The sequence below is a fragment of the Pezoporus occidentalis genome, unplaced genomic scaffold, assembly GCF_034315485.1.
Source record: "Pezoporus occidentalis ecotype Australia unplaced genomic scaffold, CSIRO_AGI_Poc_V1 ctg12, whole genome shotgun sequence".
Taxonomy (NCBI): Eukaryota; Metazoa; Chordata; class Aves; order Psittaciformes; family Psittacidae; genus Pezoporus; species Pezoporus occidentalis.
This window is the reverse complement of record NW_026912994.1, coordinates 2,477,326-2,501,536: the sequence shown is the minus strand read 5'-3', so window position 1 is coordinate 2,501,536 and position 24,211 is coordinate 2,477,326. Positions and strand designations below refer to the sequence as shown.

At 40.4% G+C, this 24,211-nt stretch overlaps 1 protein-coding gene across 10 annotated transcripts in view; it reads right to left on the bottom strand.

The window, feature by feature from the left end:
• NCKAP5 (NCK associated protein 5) overlaps positions 1–24,211 on the bottom strand; it is a 530,111-nt gene that overhangs the window by 270,157 nt on the left and 235,743 nt on the right. For all 10 annotated transcript variants that reach the window (XM_062605646.1, XM_062605676.1, XM_062605694.1 and 7 more), the window contains one exon: positions 8,181–8,258. In XM_062605646.1, the coding sequence (XP_062461630.1) occupies positions 8,181–8,258 (78 nt within the window). The remainder of the gene's footprint in view (positions 1–8,180; positions 8,259–24,211) is intronic.

Below are 24,211 nucleotides of genomic sequence, written 5' to 3'. Positions count from 1 at the left end.
GTCTTGACACTTCACTCCTGACTCGTGTAGTACTGATGGGGAATGTTAATGGGAGTTTTCCCCAATTAAAGAGAACAGACTGAGGGTCATATTCTTTAAAATTAATAGTTGTTATGAATGTATAATGGCAAAATCATTCCAGATCATATTTCTCATCTACCACAGCACATCAACTTGAGCTTAATTTTAAGTCAGTTTAGTAAATACTGCACAAAATACGTACTATGAGAGTTAAAATGACTCATTGAAGGAGACTTACTTATTGACAAGGTAAAGAGTTACACAAAAAAAGACTTATCAATCAACTTTAACCAGTTGAAGACAATTATTTTATATGAATAATTAGTGGAACTGATCATAAAAAAATAGAACTTCTGCAAGGCATCTATTTTTATTTGTTTGAAAGACAGTGATCAGTCTTGATTTGAACATTGAGATAAATTACACCCACTTAAATAAGCACCACTTTTACTGCAATTGCAACAAGTGCTCTAATAGCTATCCAGTGTTTTACCTTGGTTGCAAGTTTAGTATTTATAGTGGGCTTATGTAGTCTATACAGCTAATTAGTAATATTCTTTAACCTCTTCTCTCTTGCTTTTCTGTGATCCTATTAAAAGTATTATTTATAAGGCCAACAGTAAAACGCTTGCTTTTCTCTATACTCGTTACTCACATTACCCCCACTCAGGTCAGTCATGAAAAAGTATCTTTAGCAACTGTGGTGTGAGATAGGCATTGTACTGGGGAGTCAAACAAAGCAATCAGTTTTTATTCACAGATAACACAATGGCAGTGCTTTTTGTGGCCTGTAACTACATCTGCACTGCTCACTGAACCATCCAAATTTACACTCAGCTAAAGAAAAGGACATTTGGCCAAAAATCAGATACATTTTTAATTGGTATCCTAATGCGCATATTCAAATACTAATCCTTGGTAGAAATGCGGATCTGAAGCAGTATTGTGAATGCTGTTATACAACTTGGTAGCCTTATATGGGTTTCATGGGATTTTTTTCACACATAAAGTCACAAACCAGAAGCCTCAGCTTTAGAGGGACATATGCGATGTTACAATGTTCGCTGAGAACACCCGAGTACCTGTGATGACTGAATGGCTCCTAAATGTCAAACTCAGTTCTGCTCTGCCTCGGCCAGCCCCACCTCAAAACACTAAGGAAACTGAAAGGAAGACACCAGTGTTTTCACAGCTTTTACAAATTTATCATATATATCCACTGCTATATCTAAGAACGTTATAGAGATGTAGTGAACAAAAACCAAAAACAAAACCAACAAAACCCAACCAAACAAAAACCCCAAAACATGAACCAGAAAAGCACCACCACCACCTCAAAAAAACCCCACAGCAAAACAAAACACTGAGAAAAAGGTAAGAGGAGCGTGTTAATGGCTAATAGCACAAACCACCTTTTCTTCTGGCTTTATTCATCGCCAGATGGTGTGACAAGACAAGAAGACATGTGGATAAAGAAGTAAAAAAAGAAGAAGCCTCATGGTGTTACAAACCAAATCAAACCAAACCAAACCACACCAAACCAATCTCTGCCTGCTGATCATGGGCTACACCAATTTTGGAAGAGAATTAATTCCAAATACAGTCTATAACTCATGTTAGCAACATAGACCAGAGGCAACTTCTGTTATCAGAAAGATTTAAAATGGGGTTTCAGCCACAAGACCTGGCTGCTTCGACCTTAGTTCCCCTCAGGCCAAGTTACTAAACCCCTGACAAGAAAAAGATACTAGAGCAGAGCATGACCTTATTTAGCTGAGGTAGCATTTTTTTTTTTTTTTCACAGCCTTCATTACTGTAATATCATACATAGGGTTTTTCATTTGTTTGCCACGCAATTTATTCCCCTAAGATTAGTCCTTTTATAGTCAAGCAGTTTAAAGTTAATCACAGTTGTTATTTTAATCTGTGCTCACCATTAAGAATTCTTGCAGAGCTATTTTGCTTGTTAGCAATTATGGTCTCCCAATGGAAGTTCATGATTACAGCAAAAACAACCTGTTTAATACTTGGCACCTCTTTAGTATACAAGCATTAAACCCAGGAGCATAGAAGTATGCTAATGCTGGTGATGAAAGTATAGCAAATCTATTTAACAAACTCTGGTTTTAAAATACAGCATTGGAGAAATGCCACACGGTCCTCATGCACATTTGTGGTCCTCCCCCTCTGTGCCTTTCATTCTTGTAACAAGGTAATAAGGTGCTGCTGATCATCCATTTACTATATGATGGTTGTGTCTGAAATGCATATATCCTCATGCTTTCACCAAGACAGACCAAAGGTTTGGTCCTGCTTCCAGTAGTGCTAATAATAAAATTCCCTTGAAAGATCTAAGAACAGGGCCTGACCTTTGCATAGTTAGGTAAGCATCCTACACTGAAATATGAATTCTTTTGTCTATTAAGGGAACCAGTAATTGCTCTCAGTGATCTATGTGTCAGGACTTAAAAATTACAATCTGCTGTCAAGGTCAATTAGCAAAGACTGCAGGGGCAAATATCTGCTTCTCGTGTTGATTGTCCATTTGATTCTGCAATAAGAATTATACACAGTAATCCACATTAGCTGAAGTGGACAGATCATTAAATGACTTTGTGGGAAACAACACTGCAGGGGATCGCCCCAACCAATTCTGTCCTATTTAAAGTTATTTCCAGACAAGGCAGGGCAGAGAGATCTAAAATAACCCAGTGTTCTGGTTCAAGCTGATACACTGAATGAACAATCACTATTGTGCATCATCGCCAGTGATAAATATTGGCGATTTACATTGACGAGGGTCAAGTTTGTCTCACATTGGGTAAATTTATTTTGTGAAAATAATTATTGCAGAGAAGTGTTCAACATAAGAAAATCTGTGTTTAAAAAAGTCTGCAACTCCACATACTAGTGAGGTACCTTCACTTGTTGTAAAGGTTTTAAAGAACAAAACAACTGAAGCTGGGCTAGAGGTCTATTTTAGTAGAAAGCTATAAAATGTGACCTAACCATAGCCAGTTCTCCTGGGACAGCAATTACAGCAATAAATGTTCCACAGCAGATGCTAATGCTGTGTATAAACAGTCCTCCTCTAAAATGAAAAGAAATTTTTGTCCCCACATGTCTTTTAGGGTCCCATTGTACATGTGAAAATGTAAAGGAAATGTAAAATTGATACGCACACCATGACATCGGCTTTAGTCTCCTTTGCCTTAGCCAGGCTGTTATAAATCTGTCCTAGCTTTAAGTAATGGTGAAGGAGCTAAATGGTCAGAATTTGTGTCTGTCTTTTTTTATTAGCTCACCTAGAGTAAAGTAGGGGTTATCGGTCAATGTCAGGTTCAGCGCCCAGTGACCCAGTGGGTTAAAATCATGATAGTCACAAATCAAGAGCATAATGAAGTCTGAGAAGAGGTCTATGCTGATTTATTAGGACATCTGTCTGGCTATAGACATCCTAGTACTGCCCCTGTGTAGTGTGAGCTATTAGCATAATCCCCATCATGAAACATCTTTGAGATTTAAAAGAGAAAAATAAAGTGTTCAAAGAAGACTGGTGAAACCAGAAGGGTTTATCTTGCAGTGCTCATTGTTTTTCTTATGTTGATACTCCATAAAAATAGTATTAAATATAAGTTAATACTAAAACTAAATTAGTCTTCAGTTTTCCGAAACCACTGAATTTTCAGAACACATCTGAATGTCTGTTTATAATGAAATAAACTCACGACCCCTGTTACTTTTCAATGACTTTTCCGTATTTTAATTTTTTATTGTTCATTTATATTTAACCATGGCGGTGTCATCCACATGTAATGTTATCACCTTTATTCTTTCAAAAATAATTTCCTGAATTCTGTAATCTTATATGCAAACTTCAGTTTCTTGTGCCAATTATCCTAGTGTCGTGGTTTAAACCCAGTCAGGTAATTCGTTCGCTCACTTCCCCCCCTTTTTCTTGCCCTCCCCCTGCTCCCGGAGGGACGGAGAGGAGAATCGAAAAGAATGCAACTCCCACGGGTTGAGATAAGAACAGTTTAGTAACTAAGGTATAACACAAATCACTACTGCTACCACCAGTGATAATAATGATAAAGGAAATAACAAGGGAAGAGAATACATCATCTCACCACCAGCCGACCGATAACTCGCCCCCCCCAGCCCGACCAAGCTCTGACCGATACCTCTTCCAACCCTGCAGTCCCCCAGCCCTTCCGGCTAACTCCCAGTTACATCCTGGGCATGACGTGCTGTGGTATGGAATACCTCTTTGGCTAACTTGGGTCAGGTGTCCTGTCTCTGCTTCCTCCTGGCTCCCCCTCCTCCCTGGCAGAGCATGAGGCTCACAAAGTCCTTGGCCAAACCAAAACATCGCTTGTTATCAGCTCCGTTCCCGAGCTGAAAGTCAAAACATTGCACTGCACCAGCTACCAAGAAGGGGAAAAATGACTGCTACTGCTGAACCCAGGACATTATCCACCCCTTATTCCATACCATTCACGTCATGCTCAGATCCCACATTTTCAATATACCATCACTCTTATCTCAGTGCACTCTTAACTTAGTGCATGGACCAGTCCCTATAAAGCTGCTGAGTCCATCTGGTCCATGATGTCAGGCTCCATCTCTTGTAACAGTCTTCCAGAGCGGAAGAGACTGTGTGCAGTGTTCACACTCGTGAATAACCTGGGCAACAGTGTCCATTGCTAAGTCCACCCCTCGATCATGAGGCCATCTCTGTGTTGCATCTCTGCTCTGATGGCCTGAAATGCCATGGGCCCACCAGGCTTAAAATAATTCACTGTCCCCTTAAGCAGTTTCTGCAGCTTGTTGCTGGGGACTCCATACAGCTGCCTTCCATCTCCGACGCTTCCAAAGCACTGGAGGGGCCCAGTGGACTAGATACTTGCCCATACTGTCCCACACACCCTGCCACTCATGACTGTCCAGCCTTGGGGAAAATCTCTTGGTCACCCTATATCGTTGTCTAACCCCAGACAAGGCCCAAACCTGACTCTGCTTAACTTTTGAGATCAGACAAAATGGTTGTGGGTAGAACACAGTCTGTGTGTGTGCCAACATGCTGATCCCCATCACAATCAGCAGGCAGGTCCCAAGGATACTCAAAGGCCATTCAAAACCTCCAGAACTCTCAAACGATGCTGCTGTACTTGTCATTGGGGCTGGTGTAGCTGCTGTACTTGTCATTGGGGCTGGTGTAGCTGCTGTGCTTGCCGGCTCTCCCACCGCCAGCTTCCCTTTTCCTGAGTCCAGCTCTTCCTCCTCTGCCTTGCTGGGAAATGCTGCGTGGTCTCCTGCATCCTCCTGGGGCTCGGCGGGCGGCTTCCGGGGAATGCTCTCGGCCGTCGCGGGGCTGGGCTCGGCCGCGGGGCTCGGCTCCTCCGCGGGGCTCGGCTCCTCCGCGGGGCTCGGCTCCTCCGCCGCCTTCTCCCGCTGCTCGGCAGCCGCCTCCTTCCTCTCCTCGACCGCCCCGACCTCCTCCACCGGCAGCCGTCCCCTCGCGGCCTCCGGCTCCGCTCCCGCCGCCGCTTGGTCCCCGGGGCCGCTCTTCCGGGCCGCTTCAGCAGCCGCCGGCTCCCGGGGCCGCGCCCCCTCGGCTCCCCGCAGCCTCACGAAGATGGAGAGTAGGGTGAGGGCCAGGCCGGTGAAGAGCAGCCGGACGGCCAGGTACAAGTCCACGGCCACGTCCGTCCCGCCCTGCTGCTGGAGCCCGCCCGTATTACAAGCCATTGCCATAAAGCACAGTGAGACAAGAACCTTAGCCCAGGCCCCATACTTGATAAACGCTATCACAGCAAATACCGGCTCTACGTAAGTTACAACATTCTGAAGCTGTGAGATCAACAAGAACAACTCTGAGAGCCAATAAATCAGCATTGTGACGAGCTACTATTAATCCAGTCAGATCTGTTGTTATCTCAACCCTTCGTGCCCCACGTTGGGCGCCAAAAAGAACTGTCGTGGTTTAAACCCAGTCAGGTAATTCGTTCGCTCACTTCCCCCCCTTTCTTGCCCTCCCCCTGCTCCCGGAGGGACGGAGAGGAGAATCGAAAAGAATGCAACTCCCACGGGTTGAGATAAGAACAGTTTAGTAACTAAGGTATAACACAGATCACTACTGCTACCACCAATGATAATAATGATAAAGGAAATAACAAGGGAAGAGAATACATCATCTCACCACCAGCCGACCGATAACTCGCCCCCCCCAGCCCGACCAAGCTCTGACCGATACCTCTTCCAACCCTGCAGTCCCCCAGCCCTTCCGGCTAACTCCCAGTTACATCCTGGGCATGACGTGCTGTGGTATGGAATACCTCTTTGGCTAACTTGGGTCAGGTGTCCTGTCTCTGCTTCCTCCTGGCTCCCCCTCCTCCCTGGCAGAGCATGAGGCTCACAAAGTCCTTGGCCAAACCAAAACATCGCTTGTTATCAGCTCCGTTCCCGAGCTGAAAGTCAAAACATTGCACTGCACCAGCTACCAAGAAGGGGAAAAATGACTGCTACTGCTGAACCCAGGACACCTAGTACCATTAAAAGAAAGCAGGGATTAAACACAAACTTTCTGAATTTTGCCTATAAATAAGACTGAATTTTGCCTATAAATGCCGTATGCTGTAAATGCTGTAATATTACTTTATATCCTATAGGTCAACAAGTTTCTGAGCTGGATACCAATTAGTACTGTCATGTGCAAAACTACATTTTTTTGTACATAAGAGGTATTCAACTGAAAAATCAGACAGATCATTATTTCTTCTTTGATTGGAACTAAGGTGAAATAGATTTCAATCTATGAAGATTAAATTATTCCCTGAAGATTACTTTACATTTGACTCTATATTAATAAAGATTGTCACTGCTCATGTGCCTTCATAAAAAAAAAATACAGTTAAATATATGCATTTAGAAAAAATATATGGCTTCAATGAGTTTCAGTACTGGTATTAGTCCATTTCCATTATATTATATGGTATCTCAGGTAGGAATTTAGCTGGTAACTATAAAAATATGAGATAGTGATAGTTAATAGCGACTGAATACTTTGAAAATGCCAAGTACAAGCAAGTACTGCAAAGTGCTGTCATGCAGATCTTTTTAGACCAGCTGTGGTAATAATAATTGTATACAAGTGGAAAGTCTGGAAGAGTTAATGTAGAAATTATCAAGAGATAATTAATTCATTACGGGTGTGACACTTCTGAGCCTCCTAAAGATTAGGTAATTTCATCAGTACTTTTACCATTTCATATTAGAACAGCCCTAACAAAACAGCTAGAGAACAGTACTGCTGAAATACAAGAAAAAAGAATCTATAGGTTTAGAAATTTTTGCCATCACAGTTGAGTGATGATTGATAAATTTTGGAAATTTCTGGCAAAAACACTTAAGCACAATATGCAATAAACTTGTTATTGTGAAGAGGAAAACTTTGGAATGAAGTGAGCACCTTTGTGACCACCTCCCCCTGTGAGTAGATGATATTTACTAGACCAGACAAATGCATGGAGTTTTGCAAGATCCTACAGCAGTCTTACTGTTTAAGGAGCTCTTCAGAAGTGCTCGTGCAGTTACCACATTTGCTGTGCAGCAAAGCAGAAAAGCCCAGGAGGTGCACAGTAGCATGTGGAAATCACTGCTTTGCTTAAACCAGAGCTAAGACTGGGCAGCCTGCACTGACCAACAAAACCAAAGGAGAAACATAAAATCTGGATCATCAAAAATACTACAAAATTTTAAAAACATGTTTATTTCAGTCTCAAAACTCTTAATTTCTCATGCTGCTATGCTGGTTTTTTGGCTAATTTGTGTGTCATTTGGTGAAAACACATTCAAGAATATAAGACCATTTCTTAAATTGAGTCCAGTTAAAAGAATCTGAAGTAGTTAGCGTCCACTGCTTAGCAAATTCAACATGAGGAAACCTGTGCATGTGTGTAACTGCCTGATTAGCAAAGGCAAGATTCAACTTGTGTGTGAAGCCCTACTTATTCCACTTACGTAAGGTTTTCTAGTCCTCAAAGAATTAAACAGTGGAGAAACTGAATACGCAATCATTTATTTGAGCTCCAGAATGAAAAGTATGGATTGCAGTGTGTTTTCCAAAATAGCAACATAAAAACATGTGTGCACAGTACTTGCCTCCATAAATTCCAGCGTTGTTCTTCCAGCTGAGTCACTAAATGCTCAATGTACTTGTTTGAGTCCATATATTCCTAAATAAAAGATGATAAAAAGGTTAGTTTTTCAATTTTCGAAGCATTTGTAAAATTTTGAGTGAAAGACAGAGTCAGTTTGTGGTTTTGCACCCAAGGTTCTCCTATGTACACAGAAATCACACAGTGATGTAAAATTTTAGATCAAAACTAAATTTGGGTGCCTACCAAGTGAACAGGGCAGCAGCCCAATACACTTCTTAAAGATTATTTGAGGGGAAGACAAAAGTTGGTGAGGCTATGCAAGCAGCACAAATAAATTAGAGAAAAATAAATGCATACCCATATTCTAAGCCCAGAATTGTGTTCCCTGAATCCAGACTGAAAAATAAGTTCTCAACAGTGCAGTCACTCTTCTGGTGCACATTTCGTTTATTTTAGGTATAAATCAAAGTGAAAGGAATATTTGACTTAAATATTATAGCCTGTACCCTATTTGAAAATGAAACTATAACTCAGCTCCTGTATCATTTCCAGTTCAGCTTTTGCAGATGCCATAACCTGCAGTATCATCTATACACATTTGATTCTGGACAGAATTTCTGATAAATAATCATTTGCAGATGAACAATTTGGATTTTTTGCTTACTGAAGACTGTCCTTTAAATTCAGTGCAAAGAGATGTTTCTTCTCAGCAGAGAAATATATTGGCAAGAGAAATGCACCACTTCACTTCCAGGGGGATGGCAACTTCAGTGTTATTTATATAAAATATTTCAGAATATACCTACACAATAACATGCAATATAATATATTTGTATGACTGCAGTACCAACACTTTACTATTATTCTATACCAGCCACATTACTATTATTCTGAAAGCCTATCAGTAAGAATAAAACTCTCTTGAAATACCTCACCAAAACAAAAATATGTTTCAAACCTCATACTTCAGGAAATAACAAGTATTGGAGTAATATATGGAAAAGAATCTATATCTTCACTTTCTGGAGACAAAAGCTCCATTTTTATAGCTCCACTGTTTTACCTGTGGACTAATCACATTGGTTCTTCTTTGCATTAGGAATTGTTTCTTCTCTCTTATTACTAATTTGGTGTACGAATAAAGATTTTCATTGCAAAGTAGTTGGTTCTTCTGAGCTATTTATCTTCATGGCCAGGAACATGAGATAGCTACAACAGGGACAGCATGTCATCATGTCTTCTCAAGGTGAGGATGAATGTTAGCTGATTTTAATGATCATAATGTATGTATAAATGTACTTTTTTATTTTTCAGGACTGGAATTATTCTAAGTGGTTCTATCTTTTTGCTCACAGTAATTATTTTCTTGTTCTGCTTTAGAGAGAGAGTGGTTCCTTAGAGGCTGTTGTGACACAAGGAAATGGTCCCTGGCACAGATGGGGAGGAAGAGTGAGATGTTGCTCCCGAGGAGACTGTGCAAATGCACCTCAGCCATGTCCTGTTCAAACTGCATTGCTTGGAAAACTTTGGGGATTGTGAAACTGTTGCCCCAAGCTTAAATTGAAATCTAACTGCTGTGGGTAGATGTGTCTTGCGGATGTTACTTTCAGAAAACATTAAATAATGCAAATCCTGAGAAATGCCATGAACTTCAGTGGCATGAATATAGCTGTTTTACCAGTGCTGTTTAGATTAAACCCTCCTACTCTCCTTGCTACTCAACTGAGTTGAATTTCACTTGGCATACAGTACGTCAATTAAGTGGCAAGCTGCTTCTAAGGCAATGCAAGTGAAGTATTCTATATTACACAGATACTGCAGTATAAAAAAAATAAACTTTACAAATGCATAACAATGATTACTTGCAGTACCGAGTTCTTTAAAACAAGCTGCCTTTTTAACTTGCTGGTTTTTACTACAATGAACCTGGTATAAATTAGTATTAATGCCTTTACATCTTTTTAATGTAATATTAAACAATATTCCTGATTTATTCATCAGTGCACTTTGCCCTAAGGGCAAGGATAGGATCAGCAGTTTTATTCTGCATAATTCTACCATGATAATATAAAAAAAACTCACTCTGAAGCAATTTTCTCAAAAATATTGTCTAGAAATAAAGACAGTGGGGAAAAAAAAGCAATGTGTTAATCCTGTACGACCGCTGCCTTAATTTTAGGTTTTCCCTGTGGCAAATCAGAAATATTACTATATTTCTCTTGAAGACCTGCAGTGCTGTATGTAATCTGTCAGTGTGCCAACGTGACCTGAAAAAATCAACCATGATTTGATAGAAACATGATTAGAAGTACCTCCTTCCTTCTGTGCTGCTGTGGCACATTCACATGCCAGCCAATGTCCGAAGCAAGCCATCTGCTTCAGATAAGGTCTCTGTTCCCAAGCCCAGGTTTCTGCTCTCGTCTATTACCCGCTATCACAATAAGACAAATTCCCCAAACCCTGGATCAGAAGCCAGTAATATTTTGTCAACATGAAGGAAATAGCAACTCTGTGATTTTGAATAATATAGCACATTCAGTGAAAGCAGAAAATGTGAGAAAAAACCTCACAGTAATCACACTTATTTATGGCTGGACTCAATAATCTTGAAGGTCTTTTCCAACTTAAATGATTCTATGACTTTATATTCACAAAGACTGAATATACAATTCAGTAAAGTACCGACATTTATCAGTACCCAATAGATCACATCGAAAGGAGTAATAGAAACATTTTGCAGCTTCCTTGGAACTCTGTCATACGACTGCTTGCACCATGTAGGCTTTGAGTAGCATGAGTAACTGTTTAGACTGACAAATTACACAGAGCGTCATTTTACAGTGCAAATGTATGACTTCAGGAGTTTGTATTATTGGAAGGAGGATCCACGTGACTCACACATATGTCAGAAAAAAATGATGAAAACAGAAACAAGGTCCAATAACTGAATAAGGATAAGAATCATTTAGGTAGACAAGACTGATACTTATACTAGATACTAGTAAGATCAATCAGACAGGGGAGAAAGCACAGTAGTCCCCGGGTTTCCAAAGTGGCTTACAATTCTTCCTGTTCCCACTAGCAGAAGGCTAAACACTGACCCCCTGCAAAGCAGGAGGGGCTAAGGCTGTGTAAGGCCAAGTCAACACTTCCCAAATTATGCCACATTTTTTATCTGAAGTTGCAGGCTCCAAATTAGTGCATTTTTATAAAGCTGATGATATTCTATAGCAGCTCTGCTGGTTGTGGAATTGCCATCCATGCTGTTATTCGCTATTGGACTAGACCTCAGCAGCCTGAGCTGCACTGGCTCTGCTTCAAGTCCCACTCCAGCCTCCAGCAATTCCTCTCAACTTGCAGGAGTACTGAGGAGTCCATGATTAAAACAAAAAAAGAGGAAGCATTTTTTAATCCTTTTCAGAATAATGGGTGAAACCTGTCTGCTTTCTTCTCAATAAGTTAGTTTCCAGCGAGGAAGATTTCACTCCTCCATCTATGCTCCTGTGATGGCAGATAACTGCATTGGTTTAAAGAAAACCTTATGTAATATGTGTAAACGCAGTAAAAGAGATTTCTAACAGCTGCGTTGATTCTGGCATCCAGGAGGAGTTGGTATGCAAATGTCACATGCCAGCTCATCTAATTTAGAGAGCATTAGAGAATTGCTTTACCAAAATAGTCACTAGTTTGGGCACAAACCTACAAATATACCGAAGTATGTTTTCTGACAGAACTAAGTATCTAGCTTTGCAATGCTTGTTTTGCCGCTTTGTATCTTTCTTTTCTTTGTTAGCTGGACAGCTGTCAAATAAAGAAAAAATGGGGGAAGGGAAAGGAAATGAAGTGCCTCCACTGAGGCCTGGGATCCACTGCTCGGTATTTTGGTTGGTTACGTGGGTATTTGTTCTGGCATATCCATGTTATTATCCTGGGCAGGGTATCAAAAATTATAGAGCACACAGAACATTTTCCCATCCATTGTTACAGAGCAAACCCTTAGGGCAACCTTAGGCTTATAGCACAGGAGTCCCTTGCTGGAAGCTGAAGGTGATAAATTTAAGCTAAAAAATAGCACATAGTCTCTGCCTCTCTTAAGGAACTTGCACAGCTTGGTATCAAAGAGAGTTTAATGAGCTTAGCGATATGTGGAAAGGATTAAGGGTACAGTCGCTGATCCAGCAAATCACTTGATTGCGTACTTAATTCAATAGGGCTTCTCATGCGCTAAAAGTTAAGCATGTGCTTCTGCGCTTCTACCGGGCAGTGGGCACTCGGAGGTGGTGGCGTTGTGGTGGGATCGGGCTGTCCTGCAACAGTGATGCCCCAAGTCTCCAGAACCCACCTTCCTCAACCAGGCATGCAGGGACATGCCAGCTGCCATGCCTGCCACAGCAAGTTCCCAGCACAGTGCCTGCCTGCACAGTGGAAATGTCCCAGTTGTATAGAAATCAGGGGAACTGGGATAGAGACAAGGCCAGCACTCATCTTCCTACAGACCAGCTGTGAGGTAAAAGTCATATTCAGCCCTGCAGAGACCAAAGCCTCCCATTGTCCCTGTGGCACATCTAACTCCCTTCGTGGTTCAGTTGAGACAGACACTCATCAGACAGCCCTAACACAGTCCTCTGCAACACTACTCCTTGACTCCACTGATATTTGTATTTGAAACCAGATAGGAAAGATTAGCATGGATTTAGGCTCTTGGGCTTCACAGAGGAGGATGTTTGTCACTGCGGAGAAAAACACTGAATGAACAAGCTGATAAATGCGCAGACAAGTTCGCACGAGTATCTCAAGCCATCCAGCCCTGGAGACAGGGAACTGCATAGAGAGCACACAATCAACTGAACAATGCAGAAAGTCGTATTTTCACAGGGAAAGGTTACTAGAAATCAAACAACAACAAAGCTGTCTGCAGCCAAACAGCAGACTGTTGCAGTTGGGAAATGCTGTTGGCAAAGCAACGAGGGGGACATTGAGGCTGTTACACTAAGTGTGGAGATACAAGTCATCTTTGAAGGATCTTGGAGAAGTGCCCTAGGGGAAAGCTTTAGATCTAGAGAGAGTGGCTTTAGAGAAGACTGTAACTTCTATAAAATATTTATTTTTGTTATCATCCTGCTGCACAAACCTTTGATAGAAAATAGGCTGTTTCCCAGCAGCCCAAGAGGACTTATATATGTATGTATTCTTGCCTGGACTATGTTTTTTGAATGTCTGAAAGTGTTATAATTAAGGATTTGGGTGAGCTGTATGTTATACAACATTACTCAGCTGCATACTAAAAATAAATCAGTATATAAAAAAAAATAAAACCTCTTTGGATTAGGTATTTTCATCATTCCCTTCAAATACCGCACCTGGCTAGACTGCTTACCTTTGGTGCTAAATACCAATAAAACCTCAACCATGTGCCTTAAGAAAAGTTCTTTTAAAACTGCCATTATTGCTGATTTATTCTTTTCCTACCTGATTGCAAAACATTACTTTAATTGACAGTTTTATTAACAACTGGCATGAAAGTGTACGTTTAGAGCCTCTGCGATGGAGCAGAAGGCTGGCAAGAGCCCTTGTGCACATTACACCATTATGGTAAAACAGCAATGATTATTTTAATAAATACGTTGAGTAAATTTTTTAATTGTTCAAAATCACTTAAGCCTCAGTGAACAGTTCACACTGCATCTCAGCTGCAGTGATTAAAACTGATTTACCGACTCCTCTGAAGCCACTTGTTTTCATAAGAAATCAGCTGGGTTTTCCTCCTGCTGCTGCTTGGCTTCTGCTTTGCACCCTACTAAATGGCACTATCCACAGACGACAGCAGAGTTTAATAAAGCCTGAAACAGCACAAGCTCATTAGCTAACGGACAGATTCTGTATCCTGTGCATGCTGAGTGCAGAGACGCAGAGAGTTGGCAAAGGAGTGCTATCCAGATTCGCAGCTGGCGTACAGACCCCCGCTGCATTTGAACCTTTGCCAGTTTGTCCCCAAAGTAGAAGCTCTGGGATAGTAACACGGGTACTCTGCTACTAACTCACACCGGATTTTGCGTTCTTCCCACACAGGGCCATGGAGAACAGTTTTATGTTATCTTCCACCAGCTTATAAAAACTTGTTTTCCACCAAGACATTCTTTACCAGCAAATCTCACAGCTCAGGCAGGCATGTGCAGGCAATACATATAGACCCGTATTCTCTGGGGGCTCTTCCCTGGCTTAGTAGACCACAGCTGGAAGATGAGGAACAGAGCTGGTATAAAACACCGCCACCATTCCGATCTCCAGATGCTTGGCTGCTTTGTTTGCTCACCCTTTAAGGGTTACAGTGGTTTTACATGTCAGTTACACAACCTACATGGGCCTTGATATGGTAACAAAATCATAGCAGGTAGGAGGATAGCGATCATTCTAGGCTTAAATTCTGGAAGAGGAAAAGCTAAAAAGTTCATTTAATTGAGGTTAATTATATTAAAGTAGATTTGATGTACATCAATTAAGCATCTTGGTACTGAGAATGAAGGAAAGAATCCCAGAGCTTTCCAGATCCCGCGTGATGCTGAGGAGTGAAACTAAAAAGACAAAAATATATGTTTCAGCTTTCCAAAGGGAAGCCTCATGACAGATTCAGGCAGAAAAATAGCAGAGCAGTTTTCAGCTGGACTGGATGCTGCAAAATTCACAGTAATACAATACTGCCCACTGAAAATAGACACTTGGACAGACAATTTAAAACTGGGATACATTAAAAAAAAAAGTGCTTATTTGACAGGCTGGAATATTTTTCAAACTAAGATAGGACATAAAGTAAGAGAGTGCTGAGTAAAGTTAGAACTAAAACCAGAAAGAAGGACAGCAAAAGTGAGTAAGTACAGTGAACATGTCTAGAACTTGACAGATTTTTTTTTTGTAAAAATACCTTTTACTCCAGAAAGTTAGCATTTCTTTGGCCTAAATGTCTTTATGCAAATAACAGGATATGGAAGTCTTGTCATTTCTACTAAATACTGAACAAATAATTCTATTTGGCTGTGTAAGTAAAGGAAACTGGACATTTTGTCCAACAGGGAAATCCATGCTATTTTTAGCTGACTTCCTTTCCTTGAAAGAAGTATAAACCAGTAAAAGCAAATACAAAGCATTACGTGGAACTTACTAGAATTATCTTGAAATGGAAAAAGATGATATCTTACCAGAAAAGTTTCCATTTATTAGACATCCTCTAGGTCATGGAGTTTTTAACACAAGTTAGCGGCTTCAATGCATAATACATCAGAGGTACACATTGTTATTGCCGGAACAAACCCCAAGGTCATATAAAAGTGTTTCTTACAAGCATCAATAGGTAAATGCCCTTGATTTGTATTTGGGGCCAAATCAGAATATCCTTTTGTAACCAGTCTGCATAAAAGCCAGGTGTCCATGGGTACCCATCTATCCTGAGCATTGCTCACTGTGAATGAAGTTCAAGCAGGCTGGTTAGGGCCTGATCCTGAGCAGCAGGCAGTGAGCAGGAATTGCAGCAGATGCAGGTGATGGTGCAGATTAGGGGCTGCGCTCACCGGTGCTAGTGCCAAGGAAGGAAAAGTACAAGAAATCTCTGAGCTTCTAACCTACCAAAAAATGGAGGCCATTGCAGCAGCCAAGGATTTCAGTGGGAAATAGGGAAAACCTGCCTTTTGCCAGGAAGAACAATGGATATGGACGAAGAGGTTGCACCACAGCACCCTTAGTGTGTCTCCTGTGGAGGTTTGGGGATGCTGTCCCAGTTACCTCAGCATATGGAACGTTCTTGTCCGCAATCAGTGTAAAACCTCTCTATATAGTGAAATACAAAACGAACGTACAAAGTAAAGTTTAGCATAGTGGTACATGTGAGAGTTCATGGTTGTTCAAATTTACTGATGACTTTGTGTAAGTTAAGGAGGTGTCAGGGTGTCAGGAATGTTTATATCCCAGAAATTCCACAAATGAAAAGGCATCAGTATTATTTAGGGCAATAGGAATTTTCTGTATAGCTAAAACAGATATTCAGAGCTTAAAAAAAATTAAATAAATAAAGGCAAGAAGATAAGGTGTGCAGATGTGCAGATTCTATGAGTTTGCTGCTACACAGTGTGTATATTTACATGAAATAATTAGCTGTAGTCTTGTGTATGTCAAATCCAATTTACATTAATAAACTTCCCCAAGCAAAGACACTGATGCTGTAAAAAAGTGCCCAGAAATGTTAGCAGCGATAAAGATGCAGAGTAAACACTGGAACATTTAATTAATCAGTTTCTGACATTACCAGGTAATTACAATTTCTGAATCATTTCTTGGATGTTTTTTTATGAATATAAATCAACACAACACACAGAGGAACTGCTTGTTGGAGGCATTTGGCTTATGTAGACATATGGCACTTGCTTGTGCCTCACACTGACTAAAGAAGACAAGGAGTTATAGCAAGGATAGAAAAACGTTCATCGGATCTATTGCACAGTTGGGGAAATCAAATTCCAAGGTGATTATAGATGTTTGGGATTCACAGATAAAGATGCTTAATTCTCAGAATGTATCAGACCTATTAACTCACTTGGAATAACCACTGCCATCCATCCTAACAACAAATACCTAGAGACCTGAAGTTTTCTACCATCTTCTTTCACTGCTGCATTATCACTTGTCCTCACATTTACTCTGGAAACATCTGACAAGGAAGAAATCCAAGTGTATCTTCATGTGGTGGGTTCATTTGTACTTAAAAACCAAACTACATAAAAAAAAGCAGTAGTCTTTTAAAAGAAAAGTAGTCTTTTAAACACCTGGGGTTTAGCAAAACCCAAATATCAGCTCTTGGATGGAAAACAGAGAAACTGGAGAAGAGCAGAGAGAAGGCACAGCGCAGTACCAGAGGCTGAGACTTCCATTCCAGACAGGTTCTGCTTGCTTTCTGCTGCCATCCCTTTTTTGCCCTCCTGCTACCATGCTCTGCTCTAGCCACAAACTTTTTCAAGGAGAGGAGGGAACTTTTTATAGCACATTTTGAATATTAATCAGCTGTGTCAAGGGCTCTGCTTGCAATGCCTCATACATTCATATCTAGAGTCAAGAAAAATGTATCTCAGTGTTAAAAATATAGTCATGCTCAGGAAATCTCAGAAGCTGCTTCCAGCACCCTGCCTCTTCCTGGTACACTTAATTCAGTGGAACTACTCTGACTTACATCCATCCATCTCATCGATATGCTACACAAACATGTAACACAGAAAATTGATGGAACATGCAAATAAATATACTCCTAAACACCTGCGCATGGGTTTGCTTTTTCACTCTGTGTTTGTATAAAGAAAAAATGATTGCTCAGAAGCTAATACATGAATATACCTATGCATTTTCATAGCTTTATTATAAATGAAGCAGCAGCCATGCTCCCAGGGAGCGCTGTCAGCTTGTGTTCTACCTGAAGCATATTTAATGTCAGCTGCCATTGCCAGGGCTTGCACCTGGTTTAACTTAGGATACTGACTGATTGTAGGACACAGTGGAGTCCAAGACATGAATCAGTTATAAACTGTTGCCCAAATCACCCTCTTTCTTCAACCAAAATTTCCACTAATTTCCATGAGATATTCAAGAAAATAAAAGCATTCATAAATGCAACAGCATCAGCCCTGAGTGTGCAAATGAAAAAAAAAATCTCTAAAACTTTCAATATATTTTCTTGCTGGTAACAATTGAATTCAATGTGTGTGAGGAAGCTAACCTTTCCTGGAAGTTCTGCAAAGCAGGTTTCCCATACAGAGCTCTGATCCCAACTGCTGCAGCTCGCCGACAACCACCATCACTGCTTCCAAGATGAGCTCACAGTCCCAGCACAGGACAGGCAACAGCACTGTGGAGCCTGACTTTCTGGGGTCAGCGGATTAGTCATGAGAAGTGTGGCACTTTCTAAACGGTGCATAGGCTAGACAGCATCATGTGATAATGGTTGGAGATAAACTTTAAGTATATCAGGGATTTAGTGAAAGTAGATTTAGTGAGAGCAAAGTATTTCACTGTAATGGTAAGCTATAAGCAGGAAGTTCAGTAAAGGCCCAGAAAGGGAGTAAGAACTGGAACATTTGTGTCAGCAAACAGCATACAAGCATGCATTTATGTTGCATAGGCCTGTTAAATACTTAAGCCAAAGCAGTGCCTTTACTTATATCGGCTAATTCTCAGTAAATTCTGGGTGGAGGATATAGCACAAAGGCACTGAAAGCACAATTTCTTGCTAGGCTGCAACTCCAACCCTGTCATCCCTACCGATGCTGTAAACAGATACACACACATCAGTCTGGTACAGTAGTGGCAATTAGCTGCACTGGCAAGATTAGAGCATACAGGGACTAAATGGGCTACAAAATGACACAGCAGAGTGCTGCTCGGGTTCAGTTCTCTGCAGGTATGGAGCTTTACATGAGCGCGATGCTCCAGCTCTTATCTGCCCCAGTGACAGGCACATTGCAAGTGACCATGCAGCAGCCTCTTATGTCCTTTTGGAAGGCAGAGCAAGCTGCGCACCAGCCAAGGAAGGTGAGTATAAAAAGTTGCTTTGATGGAAAGCAAAGAGCTAGAGCCATGCTCCCAGAATAGCTGCAATGCATGAAGAAAGGATCTTGGGGATGGCCTTTACTGACCTGTAGTCAGAGCTGGAGCATGGAGAAGATGCAGTTCAGTGAATATGGATGCACATTGTGGAGTTCAATGTGTAGGAATAACTGAGCCTAACGTAAAAGTTTTCATAAAGTAGAAATGGGTAGTTTTAACTCCTCTCTTATGTTCCAAACAAAGCAAAACTCCCTCTTCAATTCCTGCATATAACAATTGTATTAATAATCATTATTATCTTGCGCTTTTATTAAGTGGCCTAATACATTATTGTTTTGCCTTCTGAACACTGGTAACTTCACTATGCCATATACAGAAGGTGCTAAACAAACATAATGACACTACTCCATTTAAAGAGAATCTATTTCCTTTTCACAAAAATTAAAGCGAACCTTTCATTCATTCAGCATTTTAGAATTCACAGGTATAATGCAGTACCAGTGAAATCAAAGCTGTAATTTAGCTCCTGGTTAACGCTAATAATTTTTCTGCAGTTGAATAGTGCTGCACGGAATTGCAGATCCATCTCAAATGTTATGTGCCTAGAGATATTAGTCACAGTTATTGCAAAACAGTCTGTTTATTCAAATAAGACTGAAAAACTATAGTGTGAAAGGCTTGAAAATACTTGTTTGTAGATTAATATTCATTGTTGGCTGCTACACAGGATATATAGTGACAATTCACATTACATGATAGCTTTCTGTTTTATATACCAGCTTGCCAGTTAGCATTCAAAAATATAACTTTAAAAATGCCCTTAATTTTATGTCTGAAGTAGCAAGTGATAAACTTTGCTGTCAGTGTTTCTTAGATGTGAATCTTTCAATCCACAGGGAACTTAATGTGAATTAACAGTGAGAATATAAAGATAAACCTTTATATTTCTGCTAATCTAACTTTTTGCCATTAACTGTTGCTTACTGGAGAAGTTCTTCACAGTATTTAACTGAATTGCATTTTCAAGATCTTAGCATCACCACCTGGAAAATCTACAGCAGCAAGTGATGAGTAACTTGCTCATCAATTAGTGTACCTGCTGCTCTACTACCGACTTTGTGATGTTTAGACACTGCATCTTTCTTGGGGAAACAAAGAAATATACACAATTTCCTGCAGAAGCCTTGGTTTTCACTACCCGAGACACAAATATGTATCAATCCTGTGCCTAAAAGCATTTTATTTTATTTTTTCACATGAAGGTGATGTCCCGTTTCCTGTGTGTAATGTCAGCTTTAGCTGGAATTGTGCCATCCTTGATGGAATTAACTGAGGGCATGTCAGTCCAAACCAAAGACAGCCAAGAGATACACAAAGTAATGAGGTTTTCCTCTCTACTCTTAATGGGTGATTTCTAGAGTAATTGGATAGCAAGATTTTTAAACACTGGTTTAAAAAAAAAAAAAAGAAAAAAAAAAGAAGTGTCATTTAGGGATCCTAATTATTTTACATAAATACTCTGATACATTCTGACCCTTTGCTGTCATCTAGCACTTGTTAAGCATCTCATGTTTTGGAGTATTCAAAATTAGTGGCAATAATTTATATACAACAGAAGGGTTGAAATACTGCATCTGAACTGTGTAGGCGCTCCATGCATGAATCACGGACAAGGGCTGATGAATTACGTTAATTTCTATAAGCCTTAAGATGTTTGCATGCATACTCTAGATCAGAAGAGTGAGTTTGTATTAAATCACAGGAGAAAAAAAAAAATACCAACTTCAAGAAACTTTAAAAATTAAGAGAGATTCCAAGCCAGAAAGTGCTAGAGAATAAGGTATGCATTTCCTTTCAAATCTTGATTGCCTATACTGACATGCATTTCATATGTATGATTATGGAAAAGCTGTCTCACAGCTCGGATAGTGGCAGTGTTTACAGCAGTGGTGGGGCAGGCCTTGCAGAATTCCAGTTCGCATGGGAAGTCTGCAGGAATGGTAGGAGCTTCTCAGATCTCACTTCTGACATAAAGAGAAGCTTACCACATAAATATGTTTTCAAAGCGTTACAGACATCAAGATAGCCATAAAACTGAACCACTGTAACCACTCAGCCATACTCACGTAATCTTGTGAGGCTTCACTGTGAAAAGTGCTGCGCATATGCAAGTCTCCATGATACTGCAGAATGCAACTTACTCAGGGGAGGAAAAGCATTTTTCAATCTCTAGATACAGTCCTTAGTCATTTAGAAAGCATTTCCACAGCCATCAATTTGGCAGTATTTAAATTAAAAGCCTTTGAAAATCTCTTGTTTTCCAACAGGAAATGTTTTCAGGGATTGGCATTTCACATGTATAGAGAAATTTACAGTGATCATACCCTGATGACAAGTCTAAGAGAGGATTTACATCTAATGGGAATGATCCAATTTATTTTTCATACAGTAATACGGAGTGGCTATTGTGAACATTTCATTATCAAAGAAATTAAAGACAATACAAGAAAATTAACTCTTCTTTTGACTGTTCACAAAATGTAGTAAGATAATTTGCTTCTTTTCATATGCCCGAATAATAGAAATAACACTTTCCATAAATCATATACAAAAGCTTTAAGAGCAAAAGCAGGCTATTCAGTATAAAGCTTTCAGATTTCTTCTGTATAAATGTGTATCTGTATACTTCAGGAAAACCCCTCTCTAAGAAAAAACCCTTACATGGAATATTAACCTTCCTCCTCTTCTCCTTTCCAACTTTCTTCTGTTTGGACATCAAACATTCTCACTGCACAACAGCAGTGTCCTCTTGTATGGGACTCAATTGAGATTTTGTCACTGACTCAAGTCTCACACACCTACTATTTGGGTGTGGAGATGGTGGTATGCTATGAAAGCACAGCAAACACTCCTAGCAGGAAGATGTCTCAATGCTTTATGGTTAGAGGCTTGTAGGGAAGCTCTCAAAAGTTTTGCTGGTGAGGAAAACCAATTCTTTTGTCTCGCCTCCCCTTCTTCCAAGCACCCTTTATAATTCTGAGTCTTGTGAAAAAAAACAAGTTTGACCAAAAGTGAAGTAATAGGACCTTAGAATGCCTTCTCCATGAGCCTGGGATATGGCTGAACAGCCTCACTGCAGAAAAGGCCCTTGACCTAGCATCCCAATGAGTCCCTCCCAGTGAGGACACTCAGAGTATGAGTTCAGATTATGCCCAGCCCTGCAGTGCTTACTTAAATGAGTGCATCTCAGAGCTCAGTATGGCCTGGGACTATGAGTCCAGTCACTTGTGCCTGTGTCACTGCAGTTGTTGAAGGGAAAAGCAAAAAGCACAAAGGAATCAAAAGAGCATGGGGTTAGATGGGGCATTTAAACATTTGAAGATGAAGATAAACACCTAATGAGATTTTAATGAGAATGTGTTCATTCTGCTCCCTTGGAGATTTCTGAAATGCCTCTAGACTTTTGGTAGATTTCCAGGTCTGTCTCCCCACTCCTTCCTATGTATCTAACAGCATTGCTTTTCTCTTTCTGAGAGGGGGAGGGCAAGGAAGCCCAGCATATAAATTCCTTTCCTTTAATACTTGCATTCATACCGAGTAAGATAAAAAAAAAATACCCTCCTCTCTACATATTTGAACGACACAATCATTTATGTGGATAGCTGAATTCCCCCTTATATTACTTTGCATTCATGCATCAGATGCCTGGGGCCGGAAGGACATGCTGAATATGAGTCTCTGTCTAGCCACAAAATAAATATGGTGCAAGCGGAGGATTAAGATGAGGCAAAGGACTCTGCTGCTTCAGACTGCAAAACACTGCAGGCTCTCCTGAAATGCCGAAAGAGAGAAGAATTTCACAGTGATAATTTGACTGATCTCTGTGCTGGGGGAAACTGAGTCACTGAACAAGTCCTGTTCTCTTGAGTCATACTGGCAAGACCATGGCAGAAAGGAAGATGTCCTCAGTCCTTCCAGTCCTTTAGTATGGTTACATCCATCTCTGTAACCTGGCATCAAAAACATACCAAGTATGTGTGTGCATTATACATACTCACACACACACGTACAAAACTAAAGCTAATTCAGAAAGTGTGTGTTTAGTTAGGTTCCAGTGACTTAATCTTACAGTCTCAAAAATTGGAGAGGCTCTTTCCAAAAGAGAGTTACACAGTCAGCCTTAGTGACATCTTAGGGACAAGTGGTTTTTTGCTTTAAGAGATTGTACTGCCTATGCAAATACGTATCAGCTAATAGATCTTAAATCATATTGATTTGTTTTACCTTTTAAATTTTGATTAAAAATACCTTTAGATTATTTGTCTCCTAAAACACTCTAGATTAGATATTCCTCTTTCAAATCTAGTAGTAAGTTATTAATCAAGCCAGAGAGTTCTGATTTCCACAAATCAGTAATCATTCATTTAGCTATGATTAGTGCTACAGGGGGAAACCCTTTGTTTTAAAGAAGACAGCATTCAACTCTTAACAGAGTACGTCATAAATGTAGCTTGGAGTTGGCATAATGTGGAGATGTACTATTCTCCCAGGAGATCTGAGGATTTCCTCCTCATCTAATTTTAATTTATAGCACTGATACGCTACAACTGATCTATCTGAAAATACTTTTGCACACAGAAGACAGGAGACATACTAATATCTACCAACAGGAAATTCTTGAACGTGATTTCAAACTCCAGAAGTATTTCCTAAATGGAAACACTAAGTAGTTCAACAATGATTATTCACATCCCCTCAAACCTTTGGGGAAGTTTGCAAAATAGGCTGCTTTCCAGTGGATAGCACTGCAATTCCAGTGACACAGGAGTACAGTATGAGGCTGGATTTCACCATTTCTACCACCAATGCACAGTACTATTTTCATCAGCATGTATTAGCTCCCAGAGAGACAGACATGGAGCCCAGCTTATGCCTGCAAACAGCTTTTCCAAGACACGACTGGTGACATTTCCCACTTCCTTGACTATTTTTCTCCTGTTGCTCCTGTTATGACTAAAACCAGAAGGATTATATTTTTCTCAGTGGGAAATGTGTCACCTGCTGTTGAAAGGAAAGCAATTACTGTGTCCTCACTAAATCTTGGGCCTTTCTGCGTAGAGCTTGAGAGCTTAAATATATAAACATCCCACACTGTGTCACTGTAAGTGGTTAGGCACTGCAGAACCCCAGCTGGGATCCCCTGGATGTCACCTTCAGCGCCTGTTAAGCACAGGGAAAGGTGCCAAACCCAAGTGCCTTTCCTGTAACTGTGTCTAATCAGTGGTAAGTAAAAGTGAATGAAGTGCTCTTAGTTCCTGCACAGGACACCTCAAAATATCACATTCTTCCTCTCCTCCCTTACTCCAGGAGTCAGAGTATACTTTTCAGCTTTACTCAAACAAGATTTATGTCTGCCCTGCATTTCTGGAGTTGTTTTCACTCCTTTTGTG